We start from the raw sequence: 18,810 nt of genomic DNA on the forward strand, positions 1-18,810 counted from the left end.
TTGTGTGCTACGCATTTCTTGACGAGATACTAGTGTGTACATGCTTGATATCAGGGGTTGAAAAAATATGTGGAGGATGATTGGAAGGATTTGGAGAGTACCGGGATGGCTACTTGGGCCTCTTACTCCTTAAAAACGGCTACAAGGGCCAATGTGAGGTAGTAGATACCCAGAAGCTGCTCCAGTTTGAAGCATGGTAAAAGTATTTCCATGGATAAATGTATCTGTGAATTGTGAGGGAACAAGTCATGAATCAGGGAGTGAGAATATCATGTGGGATTTGCAAATTGCCCCAAATTTGGTTGTGATGGATTTTTGAAGTTCGGGGCGAACCAAGATCATGCAAGGCCCAACAAGGGATGCCCCAGTCTTTGTATGAACTTTGAATGTTCAGATGAAAAAAATTTGAGATTTAACAAAATTGCTCAATACTCTGAATGGGCTGAAGCATATGAAAGTCACGCCTTGGTTTTGGGCATGAGTCAATTAAGCGAGGTTCCAAAAGAAGTTGCCCCCCACGAATGATAAGATGGCTCAAAATCATACAAAGCCCCAAAGCGTCTGCCCCTGTTTTGAGGGTGGATCTATGAATTTTGGTGCGGACAAAATCTGAGAGGCCCAACAAGGGATGCCCCGGTCTTGGTACGAACCTTGAATATACAGATGAAACAAATGTGAGATTAACAAAGTCGTCCAATATTCTGAATGGGCCGGGCCGAAACATATGAAACTCACATAGTTGCCCAAAATTGTCCCCCAGATTGGGAATCGGGGGAAGAGTTGAATGGAATTTGAATGTGTTCAGGAATTTGTGATGGATATGAAAAGGATTGGCTTGAAAAGATTGCCCCAAATGGTTTGATTTTCCTTTGATCAATAGGGAGTTCCCTTCATCTGAGGACATTTATTTTTCATCATTTTTTCATTTTTTCATTTTTTTTTTTGACTGCATTGTTGGTCATTTTTGTCTTGTCTCGAAAATTAAGCTTTATGAAAATTTAAGCAACCAGTATTCAATCTGTGTGGACTTTTATTGGGCTTGTAATGTGGCTTGGGCTAAAGGGTGTTGAAAGAAAGGATATAAAGGTTCAAATAAATTTTTGTGGGTTATATTTTTTTTGAACAAGAGTTACCATCTACACCTTGTATCAGCTATTTGTCAAATCTGTTTTGACTTTCCTTGCTAATTTGCAAACTTCACTCTTTGTTCGTCATCACTTTGTGATTCTTTCCGTTTTTTGCCTCACTTTTGAGGAATTATCTTCATTTGATCACTAAGTGTGTTCCTTTGCAATTTGAGTTAACTTCTACTGTGATGATAACCCTTGTTTGGGTAAAATTTTGAAAAGAAATTTCTTATTGGCTCAAATTGGGTATCAAAGGATATGTTTTTTTTTTGATGAAGAAAGATGGCCACACATCATTTCAAACTTTGGTTGTTTTATTTTCAAAAGATCAATTAAGAGACAAAGACTAAATGATCTCAACAGAGTCATTTTTTTCATTTTTTTTTTACAACGGATTTTAGGATCTCCCAAATGAAAGCCAGTGGAGATGACGGAAAATTTGCCCCAGTGTAAAACTTGGTGTTTATTATTTGGGCTCAAGAACATGATTGGGTCAATCTCTGGTTAGGTGAAGGCTGAAGGATGATGTTTTCAAGCAATGCACACACATATATCTCTTAAGAATGTGATTTGATCATTTGACTCCAGGAGATTATGACATCCATATATATTTTTTTTGAAATCTCATAAAATGGATGATTTGCATTGAAAACAAATGACTCAAACTTTTGCGTATTTTTTTTGGTTTTATGCATGAAGAAAAGTATATGAAATGAAGATGACGATGCTAGTTGAAAAACAGATTCTTTTTTTTTTATTTTGTTTTTTTTTTTTTTTGAAAATTGGGCTTTGCGGACCAGCTTGGAAACTGGACCTTGCGGGCCGATATGGGAAATGGGCTTTGTGAGCCATTGGGGAAAATGGGATTTCTTGGCCAATGGAAAATGGGATTTTTTTTTGGCCAATGGAAATTGGGTCCTGCAGGTCAGCATGAGAACTGAGCTTTGCAGACCAGTATGGGAAACAAGCTTGCTGGGCTAATGTGGAAATTGAGAGATTTTGGCCTTTGCAGAAATCTGGGCCTTGCGGGTCAGTATGGAAACTGAGCTTTGCAAGCCAGTATGGAAAATGGGCATTCTGAGCTAATGTGGAAATTGATATTTTTCGGCCATTGTGGAAACTGGGCCTTGCGGGTCAGCATGGAAGCTGGGCTTTGCAAGCCAGTATGGGAAACAGGATTTGAGAGCTAAAATGGAAACAAAGGCTTGGAAACCAGTGCAGAAACTAGGCTTGGCGAGCAATGCAAAAATTGATATGAGAAAACTTGATCTAGAAAAAAAACTTTTGAAAAATGAAAATGTTCTTCGGTTACTTTCTGTCATGGGAAAATCCATATCGGATCGGACCCGAGGAGAAGTAACATAGAAGGAAGTTGGACTTACCAGGCACATTGACCCAATGGATCAGATGACCTGAGCCGTGTGAACTTGTCACAAGAAGATGACGAAGGAAACATTTTTTTTTTTTTGCAGAAATACTTGTTCACACAAATGAAAAGGAAAATTATGCATTGAAAACACAAAATCTACACAAACAAGGATTTTTATTTTTTTTAGAAATTCAGATGCACTGGTTCAGGAGAAACCACATATGACAAAGTGCTTAATGGGCTCAAAAACTGTTCATCTTTCATTCTGAGACTTTTTGTTACAAATTCAAAGAAAATCACACAAGACAATTTGAACAAAAGTACAAACAACATTCAACAGCAAAAACGTGAAAACAAAAATATTTTTGACATATTTTCAAAAGAAGTATACTCGAGAGAAAACCACGAAGGCCATTGGGCCTAATGGGCTCGAGCACTGTTTTTTTTAGTATTTTTGATTTATTCAAAATGTATAAGAAAAAGGAATAAAAATCAAACAAAATGGTGATGTGAAATTACAAACATGCCAAAATAATTCTTCACTCAAATTTATATTTCAGAAAGAATTGGGTTCAAAGAAGGCTAACATGGTAATGAGGCCCAATGAATCTGAAAATGTCCTTTATCATGCAAATGAAAAACAATTTTGAACACTTCAAATCTTACATCACCCCAATTATTATTTTTTTTGAAAATTTTCCAATTATCATATTTTTGATTTTTTTGTTTTATTATTTTTTTGGTGAAATCGGATCATCCAAGAAGTCTTGAATTGGGCTGGATCGACCCAACAAAACCCTACCCGTTTTCAGATTTTCAAAATTTTTTTTTTAAATTTTACTTATTTTTTTTTTTGAACTCAGAAAGACCGGGACCGACACCAGACGGTTGCAGCGACCGGAACTGTAGCCACAGTGGATTTGCTCAGCTATAAAATGGGTACCCCTTCGGCGTCTGAGCGGCATTTTTCTGATCTCGCTTTCTCTCTATCCTTCTCTCTTCTTTCTCTTCTCTCTTCTCTGAGCGTCTGGACTCCTGCGAGGCTCTTCCGTCCCCGCCTTCCACAGCGTCCGTGCCCTCCGAGGAGCTTCCGTGTGCCTTCCACTTCCAGGTAAGTCTTCTGAGCTATAAATCCTATTCCTTTCCTGCTTTTCCTCTCTTAAGCTTTCTGCTCTTCTGATCTTTCCTTCTCTTGCTCTTCTTTTCTCTCCTTTTACGCTTTCTTTGCCTTTCTTTCCTTCACGCTTTCTGTTCTTGCCCTTTACTCTTTAGCTTTCTGTTTCTGCTTTTCTTTTATGCTTTCGCTTTCTGTCTTTGCTTTACTTCCCCTCTCCCCTTTATGATTTTCTTTTCTGCTTTCCTTTCCTGCAAGCTCTTCTATTTTCTTCTGCTTTCCGCTTTGTCTGCTTTTATTTCCCTCTCGCCTTTCTCTGCATTTCTTTCTGAGTCCTCTTTTCTCTTTTCTTTTTTTTTTAATTCTAAAAACTTAAAACACTTAAAAACACAACTGTCTTAAATTTAAGGGGTATATAGGCTGGAAACCAGACGTTAATCTCCCTTCGATTGAAGGTATGGCAGAGACAATCGGGTAGAACAACGCCACGTACCCCATAAAATCAGAAAACTTAAAAAGAGAATTAATTTGTATGAACCGAACATGGACCATATGGACAAAGACAAAAGGACATAGATCCGTTTAGGACCCTCTTGCAAGGACCGTGAAACAGATCCGAGACCAAACACCGAAATAACAAAAACCGACTGGACAAAAATAAACTTAAAAGGAAACAAAAACGAAAAAAAGAAAACACTGAAAAGACTTTTTGTTTTATGCTTTTGTTATGTTTTTGTTCTTTTTATTTTTATATTTTTTTGTTTCAGAAAACTTAGAGAGGAAGGATGAGCGAGATGGAGATGGAGAGGTACACCGGTCAGCGGTGGAGACCTACTGACGATCAGGTCAAAATGATGACCAGAATCTACAACTTTGGGGTCACACACCCAAGCAGAGCGCAAGTTGTCGAGATCGCGTCTCGACTAAGGACCTTCGCAGATGCCAGCGAATACAACGTGCACTGCTGGTTTAACAACCACGGCAATCGGGTTAGGCGGTGGCAAGCGGAGATAGACCCTACTGGCACTCAGTTTTCACAACTGCCGCTATACATGTATGGTAAGCACCCTGATCACCTCCATCTTTTTTTTTTGAAAATTTTCTCCTCATCTTATTATTGACAAAATTTTGTTTTTTTTTTTGGAAAGAATACGACTGGGTGATCATGAGGGCGCCGAGGCTGCTGGACTTATTCCCCGTTCCGATCATCATTGACGACGACAAATCGCTCCACCCATGCTTCTCACATTCCGGACCAGAGCTCCCTCGACGGAGCTCTCCCTCAGACCACCGCAACCAGCTCGGGAATACTTTCGCTAAATTTCCTTCATTTATTTTTTTCGCTTTTTTTTTTTTTTTTTTTTTGGTCTGTAACTTAACGATCCCCCGTGATCGAACCACGAACACCGTTTATTTGCTTTTGCTTCCGTTTTATTTTGCTCTTTATTTGAAATTGTAACCTTGCACCTTTTTTTGTTATATCTGCTTTTTTTTTTTTTTTTGCATTTTTATCTTATTTATCAAGTGTTAAGATCGTGTGAGTACATTCAAAATGGTATCTTTGTTCAAAAACAACTCTCCGACCTTACTGTAAATCTTGCTCTGATGATGAAATAAAATGGATTTTGATGCTTTTTCTTTTTATTTGGTCCAAAGAAAAAAATTCTAATCGAATAAACAAAGAAGAAGAGGACTTTTGAAAAAATTTACAATGAACGAAGATAGGGAAAATTAACTTCGAAAAAAGAGAACGAGAGTAAAACTCAATTATTTGCATGAAAACAATGAAGAAATGGGCTCAAGATAAGCCTTTGATGAAAAACATGATGAAATACACGCTGACACCACTGCAAAGATGGAAAACATGCCTCGCAATAAATTGGGGAAAATCTGACACTGTAACCTTGTTTTTGATTTTCAAATTTGCTATTTTTTTTATTTTTATTTTTTTTTAAAAAAAAAACAAGAGTTTGGTAATTTGCAAAACAAGCGACTCAAGATTTTTTCTTCAAAAATTTTTTTGTTGTTTTTTTTTTTATTTTCTCCATGACACCCTATTAGGACATGATTTCCAGTAAACCTTGGAGATTACCAAGTAATGAAAGTTTACATTAAAATTCATGGATGAAAACGTGATATCAATGAGCATAAACCTCATAGCGAGGCAAATTAAAGCTCGAGCAAAACAACATCAGTTCCAACTTATGCTTTCCAAATAATCCGATAGTCCTCTTCACTCGTCCATGGCATTTGTAGAGGTGAACTCACGCCTTGCCGCAGTGCTAGATTACATTTCTTCAAACTTTAAACATCCTGAATCGATCAAAGATTGCACTTTACGTTTTAGAGCCTTGCATGCCTCAGTTGAATGTCCACACGCTCCTGCATGATAATCACACCTGGCATTTACGTCATAGTTCTTTGGGTACGGAGGTCGTATAGGCCTAGTCGGACAAATCTTCATGAGGTTTCTACGGAGAAGATCTGGTAGTAACTCCGTATAGGTCATGGGGATAGGAGTGAAATTGGCGACCCTCTCATCACGATTGTAATTTCTTCGTTCAGTGGCTCGACTAGACCCATAGGAATGTGACATTTGAGGATAGGCAGTAAAATGGGAATTAGCTCTTCGCTTCTTACCTTTCTCATGTCTAAGACCATACCCGTTTAGACTGGCTACTAGCTCTGGGCCTAGTGCAATTTTTCCACTTCTTATGCCATTCTCAACCCTCTCTCCAATTACTACTATGTCAGTAAAACTTGAGGAGACTGAGATGCTTAACATGTGCTCATAAAATGGTGGTTGTAGAGTACTCAAAAACGTGGTAGTCATCTCCTTGTCGCTCAGACGCGGTTCTACTTGAGCAGCTATCTCTCTCCACCTTTGGGCATATTCTCTGAATGATTCAGATTCTTTCTTCACCATGTTCTGCAATTGTGCTCTGTCAGGTGTCAAATCTTTATCATATCCATACTGCCTTAGGAAGGTCTCAACCAGATGTTTCCATGAGTAGATGTGAGTAGTATCTAAGCGCATGTACCAAGTTAGAGCCTCGTCAGTTAAACTTTCTTGGAAGAAATGAATCAAAAGTTTTTCATCGAGGGCATAAGCTACCATTTTCCTGGAGTACATGCTTATATGGCCCCTCGGGCAAGTATTTCCTCGATATTTCTCGAACTCTGGCAGCCTGAACTTTGGAGGTATCACCACATCAGGAACTAAACATAGTTTTTTAGCATCTCCACATTCAAAACTTCCTTCACCCTCTATGGCTCTCAACCTCTTTTCAAGGACTTCTAATATGCTCTTATCATCCTTAAAATCTGTTGGTGTAATGACAGAAGATGGAGACTTCGTCTCAAGTTGTTTTTTTCATTATCGTGCTCTCAATACCTGGTTGGATCGTCTGCCCAGGAATTGTGAAAGTGGTTGCCCCAGGCTCGTCTTCTACTTCAACTGCATTACCTTCGGCCTTTTGAGTATCAAGATGTCTCGAGTCCACTCCTGAGGGTGGAGTATAATTCGGGGGAAGACCATAGGAAGGGAAAGTTCGTGCTTCTGGAGCTCCTTGTTGTGATCGTTGCGTGCATAAACATCCAGGATCTTGTAAGGCATCCAGGGTCTTTAGGACTTGTCTCATTTGTTCCTTCAGCTGTTGGATATCGGCTTTCATTCCCTCTTGAACTTCTACTTGGTTCTCCATGATTTTGCCACTGGTTCGTGTCCTTTAGGGTGTCTTAGATGCTTAGCTGTATTTTTTTTGTGAAACAAATTAAGAAAAAAGAAAAATAAAAATAAAAAAGAAAAGAAAAGAAAAGAAAACATAGGTCAAATTCTCTAGTCAGAAACTATAAAGCTGTGAAAATATTTGCCCCGGTATAATTTGGAAATTAACACGAAACAGAGTCAATAAGGTGATTCATCATTCAGAAGTTCCCAAAATGCTAGACATAGGAATTCTTGGTCAACCATCGCAGGCTTTAGTCATCACATTCTTCATTTGTCTGATCAGTTTCTCGTAGCAATTGAGGAATGTTTCAATCCCCTTAGGCGGGTTGATGATTGACATTACAGACCCAACATCAGCTAATAGCTTAGGAACATTTTCAGTGACTTCATTGATGAAGAAAGCTAATTGTGAGTGACTTGTCCTTCTTCAACGACATATTCCTTCATCTGACTCATCAATCTTTATGTCCCCTTTTAGCTGAATGGCAACATTCCTTCTAGTTTTGTCACTGCTGCTTCTATCCACTGCTCATTATTTTGAAATTTCTTTTCGCAATTTGGGTAAGGGAAATTAATTATAACTTGATTGTCTTAACCCTTTCTGTGATTCATTGGCTAAGGGAAACTTCCACTAACAGTCCATGATCTTGGACCTTTCTTTGAAACGAACAACATTTCCCCGAGTGTCTTTAACTTGATGAAACATTTCAGCAAAAGATTCATGCCTCATATGATCTGCAATGTGGCGAGAGATGCAGGTGTTAGCAATCCTCTCAGGATACTCAAATTATTTTTTGCGCTAACACAGGATTGCAATTAATACAACACCTAATACCCATGAGGGGTACATTAGGATACCTCCCGCAATGATATGTAATCTGCGATCTATGCTCCCAAGGGACACACCATTTAACTTGTTCTTCATTTAAACTTGCACAAAGTTGCGCCCATTCATTTACTCTTTTCACATGTGGTTCACAAGGAACAGCCTAAGACAAGTGCAAAAGTGCCTAAAAGTCACTTCTTTTTCCAATGGTGACCCATGTTCACCTGACTGAGTACCTGTGATGAACTTTTTGTACAAAATCCAACTTTCTCTCGGGTAATCGTTTACAATGTCCTTGTAATCGATTATATACCACAATAATTCGTCCATGGGGTACAGGGAATTTAAGGCATCTCCAGTCTCACGGGAAATGAACCACATATACAACACTGGTAGACAACATAACATCTTTCCCTCTTTAAGTTCGTAACAACGATTAAGGGTCCCATAAACTTCAGCCAGGATGGCACTGACTAGATTCTCACAGCGCTCTTTGTCTCCCACAAATGCATTCATAGCGGCATAATCGACGAGGTTCTTGACATTTAGGAGAAAGCATGACACCATAGAGGAGAAGAGCTAATACATCCGTAAACATTTCCCAATTTTCCTTTTAAGCCAAACGATGTAGGTATTCCTATAAGTATCTTTGAGGAAGGCCCCTCACTTTGCCCTGATTGTGAACTCGCTTTCCAACTTCATTGGGTGTACTTTCCTGATCCTCGCTAACTGCAAGACAAGGATATACTGCTCAAGGTAGCTGTATGGAGTCTTTTCCATATTTAAGACTTGCTCGAATTCTTCCACTGGTGGTACTAGTTGGAAATCTTGGAAATTGAAGCACTTTAGTGGTGGATCATAGTACTGGGCTAAAGTAGTAATTGCTGATGTTTGGACCTCCACCTCTAACAGACTCAACAAATTCTTATACCCCACCAATATTATCCTCCTTTACTCGACGTGCATCTTTTCGTCAAAATGTATGAACTCGAATTCCTCTTGACTCAAAATTCCATGTTAATTCCCCTTTTTTAGCTTAAGGCCTTAATCACAACTTTATAATTTTTGACTAGAATCCACAAAACGTGACAAGATTATAAAAAAAAACAATGAGCGAAGAAAAAGGAAAAAGCAAAAGAAAGAAAGAAAAAAAAAGATAAAGAGATATAATGATATGTACGCGGTGCGTGATTTTTATTAAGCGAACATGAGCGTTATAAGAATACACATTTCTCCCTTTTGTGCCTTATCAAAGGTTGGATGACTGAAGTTCTAAGGCCAAATATATGCACTCACAAGGATAGCTTCCTAATGCTTAAATCAGGCCACCAGAGCTATGGCTCTTTTCACTGTTTCTCCACAACAGTCAGAGTAATCAACTAGATGTGGAGACACAAATGAAGAGAACAGACTCTGGCTGGGGTTCTCACGATAGCCAAACAGGAAGTATGTCCCAAATGACACCGCTACACAACCCCTCTATTTCTAAGTTGCGCTCAGACCCGGGTATAGGGCCCCACTCATGATATGCATATTGTGTGTGTGTGAAGGGAGAATGCAATTATACACCCCAAACCCTCACCTGCAAAACAACCAGAAAAATCCCAGGCAGATATAACATGTTTTCTACCCTAGGGTTCAATATAAACAAAACAAACACACATACAATTATGACAAAAATCAAACAAAGATAAAGAAAAAGAAAGGGAAGAAAAACACAAAGAAAAACCACATTGAATTCGCACATATAATTAAATGGCCAGACCCTCTTGGAGTTTCCCCAGTGGAGTCGCCATCTGTCGCAACCGGAATCGCGACGGGACGACGATCCAATAAAAAGAATAAATATTGAAAAGAGATTTTGGAGTCGCCACCATAGTTTATTCTGGAAAACTACGGAAAAACCATAAAATGATAAGGCATGGTCAATTTGAACCAGATTCTTGGTTCGGGAGTCGGTTACGTGTAGGGAAGGTATTAGCACCCTACAACGCCTGCCCTAAGGCAGTACCTTTAACTAAATGCGCGAATATGTATGTGGTTTTTCAAAGTATTTAACTTTCCCTTAAAATAAAACTCTAAAGAAACAAACAATATATATTTTTTAGCTTTTTGGGGCCCGACAAGGATTGACCTTGCTCCTACGTATTCTCATGTGAGAAATCAGGGTTACGTAGTTCTTTTGAAACTGTTTGAAAATTTTGTTTGAAAATAGTTTGAGAGATTTGTTTGAGAATGATTTTGGATAAATTGGGAGAGTGAGCCTGACAAGGACTGACCTTGCTCCTACGTATGTCCACTTTTGATGGAGAATCAAGGATCACGTAGTTCTGCAAGGCGATATTGTTGGGTGTTCGAAAAGTAGATGTTTTTAGTTTTTTGATGATTTTATATTTTATTTTTATTTAAGAAAGAGAAAAGGTTTTTAGCACAAGGACGATGTGTGCGATCACACATGTGCCTAAACCTTTAAAACATATTTTTGTAATTTTTTGATGAAAGAGAAAAGGTTTTTGGCACAAGGACGATGCGTGCGATCACACATGTGCCTAAACCTTTGAAAACATATTTTTGGCGTTTTTTGAAGAAAGAGAAAAGGTTTTTGGCACAAGGACGATGCGTGCGATCACACATGTGCCTAAACCTTTAAAACGTATTTTTGGTATTTTTGAAGAAAGAAAAAAAGGTTTTTGGCACAAGGACGATGCGTGCGATCACACATGTGCCTAAACCTTTAAAACATATTTTTTGGTATTTTTGAAGAAAGAGAAAAGGTCTTTGGCACAAGGACGATGCGTGCGATCACACATGTGCCTAAACCTTTAAAACATATTTTTTGTATTTTGAAGAAAGAGAAAAGGTTTTTGGCACAAGGACGATGCGTGCGATCACACATGTGCCTAAACCTTTAAAACATAATTTTTTGGTATTTTTGAAGAAAGAGAAAAGGTTTTTGGCACAAGGACGATGCGTGCGATCACACATGTGCCTAAACCTTTAAAACGTATTTTTTGTATTTTGAAGAAAGAGAAAAGGTTTTTGGCACAAGGACGATGCGTGCGATCACACATGTGCCTAAACCTTTAAAACATAATTTTTTGGTATTTTTGAAGAAAGAGAAAAGGTTTTTGGCACAAGGACGATGCGTGCGATCACACATGTGCCTAAACCTTTAAAACGTATGTTTTGTATTTTGAAGAAAGAGAAAAGGTTTTTTGGCACAAGGACGATGCGTGCGATCACACATGTGCCTAAACCTTTAAAACATATTTTTTGTATTTTGAAGAAAGAGAATTATTATTATTTTATTTATTTATTTTTTGTGATTTCTGTTCAATTATAAAAAAAAATGAGTGTGTGCAGTGTTTAACAAATAAACAAGACAAATACAATACAAAGGGATGGGAGTTATCTTACAAGGGGATTACACAATAAAAATTAATGACCAGACAAAAAAATAAAATTAAGAAACTAAAGCGTAAAAAATAAAACAAGAGAAAAGCTCAATTAAATTAGGGGTACAGAGATAAAAACCAGGGGTGCCAAGTGAAATTGAAGCTCTTTTGTTTGGGTCAATTCCTTTTTCTCCAACTTTGAATCTGCCAAGGTGTGAGGATGAAATTTGGGGGTGCCATTGGGTATTTGCTTGTCTGGCCCAAAGCCTCTTTTCGTTCCCTCATCAGAAATCTAGAGACCTGAAGCTTCTCTCCCGAACGAGCCAGCAAAAGGAGGGACGTGCCTCGTCCTCCAACACACATGCGCCACTGCCTCCGTCGAAGCCGTGAACCGCCGTTTGCGGCGTCGCCAGTAACGACGCGTGCCACCGGAGCCATCGTCAGCCACGGCGCTAGGTTCTCCTTTTCCTCTTCTCCCGCGCAAAGTTCACCAAGGGCGATAGAGACGGCGTCGCGGTTTGCTTCTGTTGGGTTCATCATTGATGGCATATGGGGCCGTCGGGGGTATCACCAATTTCAACACAACCCTTCCTTCTTCGTTCCAAATTAAACGCCACAATTCTGGGCACCTGGGTCACGCTGCTACTGTTCTTACTGAGGGCATCACCAGAACTACCATTGTCACGCTTTTCGTCCACATTTTCCACTTTATTTCATTCTCATTGGTTTCTCTTGTGGTTGTAGAGTGGAACAGGACATGAGCGGGTCATGGTTCGATTTTGGTAATGGATGCTCCGCGTGTTTCGGTTTGGATAGTTGGAAGATGAAGATGGTCGTGAGGTCAATGTATAAGGTGTGGAGATGATGGTCTGAGGTGAATGAAAATGAAGGAAGATTAATGGAGATGAATGTCTATGGTATCTGGATGAAGATGAGGGTGATGAGCGGAGAAGAAAAACGGCCTTGGCAGGGTGTGTGGTTGGGAGTGATGAAGTTTGAGGTTAGGCCGTGATATCTGGTGAGTGAAGATTAAGATGATGGGTTGATGCACAGGGAGGAATATAACAGTGAGTCTCAATGGAGATGGAGGCCAGAGGTGTATGGTTGCTGATGGATGCGAGTTTGCTGGCTGGGATAGATGATGATGGGTGGAGATAGGTAAGGTGATTGGGTCACGGTGGTTGTTGGAGATGGTTGAAGTATGTGATTGTATATAATGGTTGATGGATGTTGGCGCGGTGTAAGAGTGATGATGATCGTAGTATCAGGTAACTGTGGCAGGTGAATATGGTTGAAGTGAATATAGTTGAAGATTTGGCCGCAGGGTAAGGATGAAGATGGTGGGTTGAATATGGGCGCTGGAGATGGTTATGAGGTAATAATGGGTATATACAGATTCGGAGGTATAAATGGTGTTTCGGTGGTGGGTTTGTCCGAGTGGTTCTTGATGGTTTCCAGTGAATACAGGTGAGTAGTGAGAGGAGTGGGGAGTTGGATTCTCAGAGCCGTGTGAGGGTGAATGATAATGGTGTTGGAAGTGAGGTGAAGATGATGATGTTGGAAATAGTATATGGATGAAGATAAGGTGCTGACCCAGTATCAACGAAGAGGGAAGGGTGTATGTCCGCGAGGTCTCAGGACGAAAATGATGATGTTGATGTGTATAAGGGTTATAGGTCCAATGTTGGAACAGTGATGGAGATGAAAGCGATGTTGTCGGTCGATTGGTAAGGATGAGGATGGTGGGCTGGAGTGTGTGAATATGGGTGTCTGGCCGTGGGTGTTAGCAGTGGCCGTGGGTGTCAAGATGGTTGTTCGGTAACAATGGATTGGTACGAATATTCACACAACATCTATTTAACTTAATACATGCAAACTTATCCACATGCAAACGTAGCAACAGTATGACAAAGATACACTCAAAGACGACTAACCAAACTCAGTAAAACATGGAACGGGCTGCATTACTTACCTCTTGAAGCTTGGTTTATCTTTGTTAAGCCCTGGGTCCTCTTCGTGGCTGGCTTTCCTCTTTCGATAAGGTGCTCCTCCCTCTCTTGAAGCTCCTTACTTCGTAACCAGCTGGACGATGTTTCTACTGCCTAGAAGCTCCTGGACAGCTTGCATGCATGAGAGTTGCTGCACCGGTTTCTGGAAGTTGCAAGGATGGTGAGTTTCTTCTAGGCCGTGAGTATTCTTTCAAGCTTGGATGGGAGCTACTTGCTGGGACCCTCCCTCGGTGGTTGATGGATTGTGGTTGAAGCTGGAACTTGAGTCTGGTTTGGTGAGTATGATAAGTGTTGAGAAGGAAGAGGATGGGGGATGGAGAATGGAGATATGAGGCAGGCAGTGATAGGGAGTTTCACGGTGGTAACAGGGTTGAGAAGGTGATGGCATGCGGTGACTGCCACTGTAGTGTTGGGTTAGATGGGGAATGTGATGAAGATGGGGGTGCGGTTTAAGAGGAGGAGAAGTTTGGCTGGTGAAGCATGGTGGCAGCAACTTGGCGGTTTGGGTGGAAGGTTTCCGAGGAAGATGATGACGGTGTTGGACCGGTCACGGTGGGGAGTTACAGTGGTGCAATGGTCATTAGAGTGCAAAAACGAATTGGTTCAACCCATGACTGTTGCCTTAATATTTCAGGTTCTCCAAATCTGTCTTGTCCCCGGCCGAGTGGTTATTGATGGTTCTGGGTGAATCAGGTGGCGTAGTGTGAGGGGAGGAGATGAAGGTCAGTAGTGGTGTTTCGGTCCCGTGAGTTGTTAATGAATGAAGAGTTTCTGGTTCAGAGATGAATGATGGATGATGGGTTGGAGGCAAAGGGGCGTTGGAGATGAAAAAAAAATGGAGAAGATGAAAGGGGTCCCTGTGGGTTGTTGGCTGTGTGGGCATATGGAGGATGGGTGGTGGCCTATGGCAATGGATGAATATGCAGAGGTGAGGATGCTGGAGGTTGTAGGTTAGGCCCCCGTCATGTTTAGAGATGAAGCTATATTGGCTGTATGCGAATGATGATCCTCCCCCGGTCAGTGGAGTCTGGGTTCTTGAAAAATGAAGATCCCGTCAAGGCAGTTTCCCCAGGTCCCTCAAGATAATTCCAGAGGGGTTCAGAGTGTGGGCTGTGTATAAGGTATGGGTGTTCCAGATGGATATGTCGAGGTGACCTTGCTGGATATTCCGTTTTTTTTTCGAATAAGGTAATGATTCTGAAGGTAAGTGGAAGCCCCAGGCGAGTGGGAGGCAGGGTGTTGCATGCGTTTCCAAATGCCAGACGGAATCAGCAGAGGTTCCATGTGGGCACACGTGGAAGACAAGTGGAAGTGTTAGCCAGGAATATTCTCTGCTTCCTTTTAATTTCCAGAGACCCATACTGTAAGTGATTTTTTCAGAGTGGCCGCATGTTTGCTTCACCATGTGCTTCCAATCATTGCTCTGCCGTGCTGGTGTGCTTCCCTTCCAGCGAGGCCGTGAATATGGAGTTGCCCATGACGCTGCCAGCGTGTTGCTCCCCATGCTTCCAGTCGTGTCTGCTCCCAAGCCATGCATCTACCTTTCTCTAAATTAAAATTCAAAAGTGAAAGCCAGCCAAAAATATTCTCTTGCAGAAACCCATACTGCAAATGGCTTTCAGATGTTAATGGCGGACAGTGGCAGAGGGTGGCCATCTTCGCTGCTCAGACCGAATTAAAGTGTATCGCCAGCTTTTTTGGACGTTCGGTCAAAACAAGAAACGAGCTACCAAAACGAACGACCGTTCACGAAGATGAACGAACGCTTAGGCCGAATGCTCACAAGGTAGAACAAAACTGCTCCAGGTCGAACGTAAATAGTAGAAAGTCAACCAACGAAAACCGAACGCTCACAAACAATACACGAACGCTCGACATCTCAAACAGACCGAACGCTCGGCTTGGACGTTCGCTAAACTGAGAACAAAAACACATTAAGAACGAACGTTCAAAAAGTAGAGACCGAACGTTGAGCAGCGAGGACGAACGTCCAACTTACAAAAGGCCGAACGGTATAGGACGAACGGTTGAAGCAATGAAGGACGAACGGTTACTGTTCGGACGAACGGCCTCAGTAACAGTGGGAAAGGACGAGCGATCACTGTTGGGCCGAACGGCCACAGTAACATTGGGGAAGGACGAACGGCAGAGGACGAACGCTTGATCAAAGAGGACGAACGCTCGCAAGCTTGAATACTGGCCGAACGGTCCAATAGTGAAAAAGGACGAACGGCAGAGGAGAGGACGAACGGTCGAACAGTCACAAGATGGAACCTATGTGGTACTCGGTTCCTGCAACGAGCGAACGCCTCAGAGTTTGGACGAACGGTCATGCATGCCGAACGTTAAAGAAACGAGCGCTAAAGATCAGTCGTACACCAAGACCGAACGCTGGAACACAGAGGACGAAAGCTGGATGATAACCGAACGGTTGAAGCGGAGGACGAACGTCCAAACGTGCTGAAGGCTCACGGTTGAGGACGAACGGTCACAGCAACAGTGGCAAAAACCGAACGCACCCAAAGAAGGACGAACGCTTCATCCTATTTTTTTTATTTTTACTTTTTTTTTTTAATAATTTTTTATTATATACTTTTTCTTTTTATATAAACACACATTTTTTTTAATTTTTCCTTTTATGAGGATAAAACAATAAAACAAATTATTTAGTCAATCCGGACGAAATTGAGTGTTGACAGTTCGTTATTATTATGTGATTAGTAATTTATAGCGTTCGATCTGGAATATGCTTAGGTTAGATTATAAGTGTTCGGTCTCGATGATGTATCACTCAGATAATGTTCATCATAGGTAGTGTTCGGTGAGATTTGACCTCTTAACGTTTGTTCAACTGGGGCTCGACCTGGCGTTCGGCTTCGAGCGTTCGGTCTAGTGTTTGATCCATGTTCGTCTTAAGAGTGTTTGGTTTGGGTCCCGAGTTTCAGTGTTCGGCTCAATAGTTCATTGATTCCCTAGCGTTCATTCAAATAGGATCCAATCAAACAGTGTTCAGTGAATAACAATTGGCAGATAGCGATCGTCCAGTAGCATGTCGTCCAGTTGAGTTTGGTGAACAGTGCTCGTTCAAATGTGTTCTACTCTTAGTATTGGATTCTAAGTTGGATGAATTTATGCGTATAAATGTTTAGAATATAGGATGTAATGTGATATGTGTGAATGCATGATGTATGATAATTATTATGATAAATGTATGTCATGACATTGATATGAGATCATGCATTTGCTCATGATTTGAGTATTGTGGGGAGGTTTTGTAATGGTATATTGTAAGTTGAGGAACAGGTATAGTATGAATCTCATGGGGAGGTTCTGAAAAGTTATGTTGTTAGTGTGTATGTTGATGTTGAGGGTCCCGTAGTTGGAGGTTATCCTGATACTCTAATAATCATCCAGTCTCATGTAGAGAAGGATGAATTATGTGGTGAGAGGAGTAGGAGGTCCTGATCTATGTTCTGGTGTGGACATAGTGAGGGGACTAACCTTGTGAATGGTATGAAGTATTTTGGAAGTATATTTGTAAGGAAAAGTAGAAGTCATCACAAGTGCATAACCTCCCGTGACCGCTCATCAACGTATCATCCGGATGAATGTCTAGTAAGAATTGTGGTATGATGGTATATGAGGATGTCTGATATAAATTTTATATGATGTTTATATCAAAGCATTTATGCATGTTTTATAATTGTTGTGTTGCATGTTAGCTAACCCTTACTTATTTGTGCATGTATCGGAAAAATCATATTTTTGCGATGATCGTATAACGTATTTGTTATACGGGAGCAGATGAAGGATTGTCGCGGGATCCTGTGCAAATGAAGGAAGAGATGGAAGAACAACTTAGAGGAATTCAATTTTATAGTTATAGTTAGATTTGAACTTAAGTTATATGTTTAGATTTAAGTTTGAGGTTACATGGTGTCAATGTAATTGTATTATTACAATATTTTAAATTTTGAATTCTTTTAAAGGGAGAATTTTTGGGATGTTACACCCGCCCTCGTCAGTGCTCGGGTGTCACATGCCCACCAGCTTCAGCATGGTTCGTCCTCGAACCACACCGTACTGGGAGAGGCTAGGCTCTGATACCACTAATGTAACATCTCATAATCTCACACTTGATAATTCATAATTTATATATTATAGCATTACATTTAAGGTAACATCCCATAGTCTCACACTTGATAATTCATAGTTGATATATATATATATATATATATATATATATATATATATATATATATATATATATATATATATCGTACTATCATATATTTTTCTTGAAGTATAGAATTTTCGAGGTCGAAATTTTTTTTTGTTGGGGAGAATGTAAGACCCATGAAAAATATTTACCTTAATAGTAACAATTTTATTACTAGTAGTAATAAATTTCTTTCTGAATGAAAAATATAATTAATAAGTTTATGTAAAAATAAAATGTGGAAAGCTAAATAACAAATTTTGGTAGCTTAACTGGTAGAAAATTGTGGTGATTTCAAGAACATGGGTTCAAACTCTTTTCTACCTTTTTGTTTAAAAAAAAAATTAAAATAATGATACTGGATAGGCACACCACGTTTGAAGTCATTATTGAGGGATCAGATATGTCAAGTGGTGATTAAAATATTAATATAATAAAATAATATTAAAATAATAAATAATATTAAAAAATTGTTAAATAGTAAAATTTTTGGACTATAAATAGCCATGAGAAGGGAGGTTATTCTGCACAAAGAGAGGAAGAATCAAGTGAGAAATCTTGAGAAATAGAGAAGAAAGAGTTAGGAAGAAATTTTTAGTTGCAAGAAGAGTAGAAGTTCTGGAGGGCTTTCGGGAAAACAAATTCTGAGCAAGAGATTAAGTCTGGAATAGAGGTAGGGGAGCTAACCTTTCTAAGCTTTTATATTATGATTTAGTATTGTTTTATTACTATTCATGTCTTGAAATTATGTGTGAATACTGTTAATGAAAAACATAGGTGCTTGTTATATATCTATCTATATTGAATTTCTGTGTTAATATTATATGTTGTTGTTTTGAATCTGTAAATAAGAAATTTGTTAAAACTAGTTGAGGAACACTTTGGCTAAGGAAAGACTTGGTACTTAAGTTGTCCATTGTGACGCGTCTCTCTTTCCTGGAAGTCTACTCGACAAGTTTTTAACTTAAATCTTGTTGAACAGATTATGTACTGTTAAGTTATTGTGCAATATATCTTGTTG

At 39.8% G+C, this 18,810-nt stretch overlaps 1 protein-coding gene across 1 annotated transcript; it reads right to left on the reverse strand.

The window, feature by feature from the left end:
• Positions 1 to 5,897: 5,897 nt before the first annotated feature.
• LOC108324671 (uncharacterized) lies at positions 5,898 to 7,314 on the reverse strand. Its single transcript, XM_052868662.1, has 2 exons — positions 7,005 to 7,314; positions 5,898 to 6,934 (listed from the first exon to the last, which is right to left on the reverse strand). The coding sequence occupies exons 1-2, from the start codon at positions 7,312 to 7,314 to the stop codon at positions 5,898 to 5,900; spliced, it is 1,347 nt and encodes a 448-aa protein (XP_052724622.1).
• Between the last annotated feature and the right edge of the window lie 11,496 nt (positions 7,315 to 18,810).

This window comes from Vigna angularis, chromosome 9 (assembly GCF_016808095.1).
Source record: "Vigna angularis cultivar LongXiaoDou No.4 chromosome 9, ASM1680809v1, whole genome shotgun sequence".
NCBI classification, from domain to species: Eukaryota; Viridiplantae; Streptophyta; class Magnoliopsida; order Fabales; family Fabaceae; genus Vigna; species Vigna angularis.